The sequence below is a fragment of the Cibotium barometz genome, chromosome 58 (assembly GCF_041138505.1).
Source record: "Cibotium barometz isolate CiBa-2024 chromosome 58, ASM4113850v1, whole genome shotgun sequence".
In the NCBI taxonomy this organism is placed as follows: domain Eukaryota; kingdom Viridiplantae; phylum Streptophyta; class Polypodiopsida; order Cyatheales; family Cibotiaceae; genus Cibotium; species Cibotium barometz.
The window spans coordinates 5,855,903-5,862,280 of record NC_141103.1 but is presented as its reverse complement, the minus strand read 5'-3'; the positions used below and the strand labels follow the sequence as shown (position 1 = coordinate 5,862,280).

The following is a 6,378-nucleotide window of genomic DNA, read 5'->3' as shown; positions in this document are numbered from 1 at the left end:
CGTTTTCTTCTTCTACAGTCGAGTGGTGCATTATCTCGTCTCATTGTGATGTGTTCTTCTATGGTCCCCTGGTGTGTTATGTGTGCTATAGTCCCTTGCTAATGGAATGTATTGCTTCATGTTCACAACACAACACACGCACAATGCATTGAACTTCTAAGCTTATTAAGTTCATTCTCTCTCTCTCTCTCTCTCTCTCTCTCTCTCTCTCCCCCCCATATAAGCCCCTTCATTTCCTCTTCTCTCTTTTACTCACACGTCCCTTGCCCCTCCACCTACCCTCCTCTTCTCCCACTCGTGAGCTTTACCTGCTGTCTCTCACCACTCGCTTTCACCACTTTCTGAGCTCTGAGGACTTTTTGCTTTGCCTTTTCCTTTTCCTTTTTATGTATGATGTATGCATGATGCCCACTTGGATGCCTTCTCCCGGGCATCCTTCCTAAGCTTGGTTACTTGATCATAGGGCCTTTCTTCTCCAAAGCGGAAGTGATCCATGCAGACACTGTTTCAATTGAATCAAGTAGGGGCGAAGGGCAGGGGCCATCATGGAGTGTTTGCAGTTGTGGCAGCCAATTAAGGTTTCTCCAGCAAAGGTGTGGTGGTTCAGTTTTGCAAGAAGCGTGTGTTAGGCTTTCTTTGCCCAAGGCCTGGTTAAAGCAGAGCTGATTAGGGGATTTTGAGCCGGGGCAGGGAAGTTTGCAGTTTGCACTTGTGGCAGAGTTGATGAGGAAATTGAAGCAGATACAGGGGCGTCTTGTGGCAGGGTGACAAGGTTTTCAGGGTTGTTTGCTTGCTGATTAGGGTTCCTCTTCGTCTTCATTCAAGCAAGGCCAGGAAGAAGAGACACTGTTTCATTTTGATTCTTGTCGTGGAAGGCTTGATAGGGGAAGGCCGTGGCGGCACTGAAACTCCGCTTTACTGAGGGGCGTACAGGCACTGGGACATCGTCGAAGCTGGCGATCAGTTGTGACAGAGGTGACCAGAATTTGTGTATCTTCAGGTAACAGTATGTACCATGCGCATTTTCTTGTTTCAAGGATTAATCATCTAGTCAATTGCATGATTATCACCAGTCATTTAGCTTAGAAACTGCCTTTCCACCAGTAAACCATTTGAAAACAAAAGGAAAAGCTGCACTTTATCAAAAGTTGTCGTCCACTCCACATAGCTCCCTGAGGGATTCATTTGTTAGCAGATAGCTGTGAATCTGACCTCAGATTTGAGGTCTGCCCCCACTAAGAGGGCTCTATTGCATTGGAACAATTGGCTCTCATTTTTTGATCACCAAGCATATGTTTCCATTGGTACATATACTCTAGTAGGTGCACCATGCCAAACAACGATGGGCTTTGGCAAGTGAGCAGCCTGATTTTTTTTGCTTACAAAACTGAGTCTTTGATATGTGTATCTGAAATTTATATCCTTGGTTGGTTTTTTTAGGTACTTCTGTCTGTGCTCTATATTGTCACAATCTTTGAGCAAGTAGTCCTTGCCAAAGGGTGCAGGACAAGTGCATGCAATGGACTCATGCAATTGTGTGGAGCCGCAATGGCCTCCGGATGATCTTTTCATGAGATATCAATACATTTCAGATTTCTTCATTGCTTTAGCTTACTTCTCGATACCTTTGGAGCTTATCTACTTTGTGAAGAAGTCATCTGTCTTCCCGTACAGATGGGTGCTAGTACAGTTTGGGGCCTTTATCGTGCTATGTGGAGCGACACATTTAATCAGTTTGTGGACCTTCACCACACATTCCCGCACAGTTGCGCTGGTGCTGACTGTCGCAAAAGTGTTGACAGCTGTGGTGTCATGTGCGACCGCCCTTATGCTTGTCCACATAATCCCAGATCTCCTGAGTGTCAAGACAAGGGAGCTCTTTTTGAAGAATAAAGCGGCAGAGCTTGATCGTGAGATGGGACTGATTAGGACCCAGGAGGAAACTGGCAGGCATGTGCGGATGCTGACTCAGGAGATTAGAAGCACATTAGATAGGCACATGATACTAAACACTACCCTTGTTGAGCTAGGAAAGACATTGGAATTAGAGGAGTGTGCACTATGGATGCCGACACGCAATGGGCTAGAATTGCAACTCTCGCATACACTCCGTCTGCACAAACCTGTGCCTATGATGGTGCCCATTCACCATGCAACTATAAAGCAAGTGTTCAGTAGCCACAGAGCAATGGTTATTTCTCCTAATAGCCCTGTGGCAATGACACGGCCTAAAACAGGCAAATATATGGCCGGTGATGTTGTCGCTATGCGTGTACGTCTGTTGCACCTCAATAATTTTCACATTGCAGATTGGCCAGATCCCTCAAAGAGGCCGTATGCACTTATGGTCCTCATGCTGCCATCAGACAGTGCACGCAGGTGGCATGTGCATGAGCTGGAACTAGTCGAGGTGGTTGCAGAGCAGGTTTGGTTTTTCAGACCTGTGGGGGCCACTTAGGCTCCAAAGAGCTAGGGAGATGCTTTTGCGTTAGTTTAGTTTTGTGCACTTCCATTTAGCGAAGTTTGACTCACTGTCACTTTTTATCAGGTAGCTGTTGCCCTGTCACATGCTGCCATTCTAGAGGAGTCAATGAGGGCACGGGACTTACTAATGGAACAAAATGTTGCTCTGGACACGGCCAGGAGAGAAGCAGAGACAGCGATTTGTGCACGAAACGATTTTCTTGCTGTGATGAATCACGAAATGCGGACTCCGATGAATGCAATCATTGCATTCGCGTCTCTTCTGAAAGAAACTGACCTAAGTCCAGAACAAAGGTCAATGGTGGAGACTGTGCTTAAGAGTAGCAATCTGCTTGCCACCCTAATAAATGATGTGTTAGATATGTCACGTCTAGAGGACGGGAGTCTCGAATTGGATATGCGCACTTTCAACTTGCCTGCCGTGTTCCGAGAGGTGTTCTCATGCCTTTGTTTCATGCGTGCAATGCTTCAACTAAGATAGCCGTTTTTTGCTGACATTTATCAACTGTTATGCATCAGGTTCTGAACTTGGTGAAACCAATTGCTTCAGTAAAGAAACTTTCAGTTTCATTGCAGTTAGCTCCAGACCTTCCTGAATTTGCTGTGGGTGATGATAAGCGGCTGATGCAAACTACTTTGAACGTGGTTGGTAATGCCATTAAGTTCACGAAAGAGGGCAGTGTGGCCATCACTATCTGTTTGGATAGGCAAGGTTTTCTGAGGGATCCTCGGTTTCCTGAGTTTTGTCCAGTCCATGATAATCGTTATTTTTTTCTGAGAGTACAGGTGAATACTTTAAATTACGATTTCATACTTGATGTTTTTGCATACTCTTTGACAACACAACTCTGGATTAGAAATGTTTTTAAGGAAGTCGCCTTTGATTGCAGGTCCGAGACACGGGATTTGGTGTCAATCCTGCTGATATACCCAAGTTGTTCAACAAGTTTGTCCAATCTGATTTGGCAACTACTAGTAGCTATGGAGGGACAGGCCTTGGTTTAGCCATTTGTAAGAGGTGGGAAATTGGTAGTTTTAAGTACATTATGAGCTTTTGTGCTCCTTTTTAGGGATGGTTTGTTGTAGTATCTGACAATTCAGTTTTACTTGGTCCTCCCAGGTTTGTAACCCTGATGGAAGGGCATATTTGGATAGAAAGTGATGGGCTGGGAAAGGGCTGTACTGTGACTTTTATTGTAAAGTTGCAACTTCCGGAATGTTCAAGCGAAAACTTGTGGGCGGATTTTTCAGGGGTTCGAATCTTAGTAATCGATGATAATCCGTAAGTTGGCTCACCTGTTGACACTTGCCTGTGCATAATTATAGTGAATCTAAGGTTAGGATTACAGACATTATCAAGGCTAATAATAATAATAATGAGAACTAATTACTCCAAGTATCAAATCAATCTGTGTTTCAAACTCTTCTCACAAAAAGAGAGCATATCCTTAAATAGTCTCATGAGCATTAATGGCACACATGACTTACACTTCATTTCTGACACGGAAAGGACAGAATGTGAGTCTTGCCATTGGACGCAAAGTGGTCTTACACTGTTTGGGATCTTGGGTACCTTGGATGAGCTTTTCTTGGATCTTTTCTTTTTATGAAAGGGCACTTATATGGACACTGTGCATGTAACATGGGTGCTTGCGGAAGCGTGTTTATGAATTAATTGATTGTGATTTAGCGTCGAATTAGAGACTTCAACCCATGCACAAACTGCTTCTTCATGCTCAATACACAGAAGAGAGAGATGACCTAATCTGCCATGGATTACTAACATGAAGTATATACAATGCTGAATAGAGATACTCAATGGGAGCACTGCCACCACTGAGCTCTCAATGCTCAATGACTGATCAACAAATGAATATGGCCAAAGCCTAGACTCCTATTTAAAGTGTCTAACGTTGGTGGGTTGGCTACCAATTCTATCGACCCTAATAATAATATCCACCTAAGTGTGTTCACACAATAACCCAATAACTCTTTCCACACTCGGTTGCTTATTGGGCACTTGGACAATATTATAATGATCTAGCACAATAGCCCTTGCAAACACATGAATTTGCCACGTACTCGACCTTTGAGTTGGCCAATGGGTAGAAGCATGTCCACGTCACACTTAGGAGAGCGTGCACGGCATTTCTACTGAACCTGGCCTACATATACGAATACCCAATATGTATAGGCTACCCTGTTTACCCCCCTTACTGAATCTGGCTCACATATACTACACCAAATATGTAAACGCTACAGACAGCCTGCATATACCATACCCAAATATGTAACACTAGTTGCTACATAGAGAAAACTACACTTAATGACAAGATCAAGACTTCATGGGATTCCCGAGAGAGAGAGAGAGAGAGAGAGAGAGAGAGAGTTTTATCAACATCTTACAAAAGACTAAAGGGCATATCAGGCCAAGGTAGTAGTTCATCAGAAGTGTACCTATCATGCACCTGGCATGAAATAGAACTGACCGACTGGCATCTTGATAATATAAGCCAAGACTTAACATGAAATGCCTTGCTTTGGTGGTAAGTGAAGTGTAGTAAAGGTACAATTGGTGCTGGGTGTGAAAAATCCCATAAGTATCCATAGAGCATCTTCTCACTCGATTTCATGTTTGAAATTTCTGCTTTATCTAATTTATATTGATGACAGCTTCGTGTTTTTTTTTTGGCAGTGGGAATTGGGCCATTACCAAGGGACTTATAAATCGGCTGGGCTGTGATGTAACTTTTGCAAGTTCTGGCTGTGAAGCGCTGCAGATTCTCTCTCATACTGTGCAGAGTTTCAAAATTCTCATAATTGATATTTCCTTACCTGGTTTGGAACGTCTTGAAGTGGGGATTCATGTCAAAGAACGGTTTCCCCCTGGACTGGATAAACCTTTACTTGTAGCCTTGACCACAAATTCTGACCGCTTAACTAGAGACAGATGCCTTAGTATGGGCATTGATTGTGTTGTGGTGAAACCGGTGACACTAGATAAAATGAGGAGTGTACTTGGTGAGCTATTGGCTAGATTCTCAGGAAGTGAGAGCTCTCAACGCATGTGACCGATGTGGCTGCCCATTTTTTGAAGGGTCTTTGCCAAATCTATGAAGGTTGGAGAATTCTTTCATCAAGGGGTGTGAAAGGCTATGAAATGCAAACTTGGCTTCTTCTCCAAGTAAATTAGCAGACATTGGTGAAATGAATTACCATACCGGTGTCGTGATGCTTTGCTTGGTGTGTTCGTGAGCTCTCTGTATGTGCGGGTATTGCCAACTACCCATGATAACCACTTGCATATCCCAAAGTTGTGTTGTGCACAGAGTTTCAAGTCACAGCAGTTTTGCGCTGGTGAAGAGATTTTATATAGATAATCTCTACCAAAGCATCATGTAAATTTTATACGCTGATAATTACTTATACGTCAATCTGTGTGATTTCTACCTTGAGGCTGTCCTATTAAGATGGGAGACCACACAGTTTGGTTTTGTTTGTAAGAAACTAGCTTTTGTTTCTGTTACTGTTTGATGAGAGTGGACACCTCGAGGATGTTGGCCATGTAGTGAAAGCTGTGCTTCATCATGGTGAACGTACAAGGTATAGGTGAAATGATAAGTTCAAAAGGGGTGGTGGGTTTGATATCTTAAATATTGTATTGAATGAGTCTTTTGTATCAGAAAAAAGAAGCAATCTCTTATTACTAGCCTTCAGAACAAGAATATCAATGACCAAGGGGCATTACATATAAGAGTTCTAATATATGAGAAACTTTAAACTAACGAGAGCCCACACAAAAGAAAACAATCGTACTAGGCAACATCTGAGGAATCGAAAGCTTTGTCAAAGCACAATGTAAATGTGCTTCATTGACCATATTTGTAATGAGGA

At 43.1% G+C, this 6,378-nt stretch overlaps 1 protein-coding gene across 1 annotated transcript; it reads left to right on the top strand.

The window, feature by feature from the left end:
* The first annotated feature begins 217 nt into the window (after positions 1-217).
* LOC147605825 (ethylene receptor-like) lies at positions 218-6,010 on the top strand. Its single transcript, XM_086792777.1, has 7 exons — positions 218-1,000; positions 1,441-2,425; positions 2,549-2,917; positions 3,004-3,270; positions 3,375-3,502; positions 3,605-3,766; positions 5,180-6,010. The coding sequence occupies exons 2-7, from the start codon at positions 1,520-1,522 to the stop codon at positions 5,553-5,555; spliced, it is 2,208 nt and encodes a 735-aa protein (XP_086648903.1). The 5' UTR covers positions 218-1,000; positions 1,441-1,519; the 3' UTR covers positions 5,556-6,010.
* Positions 6,011-6,378: the final 368 nt, after the last annotated feature.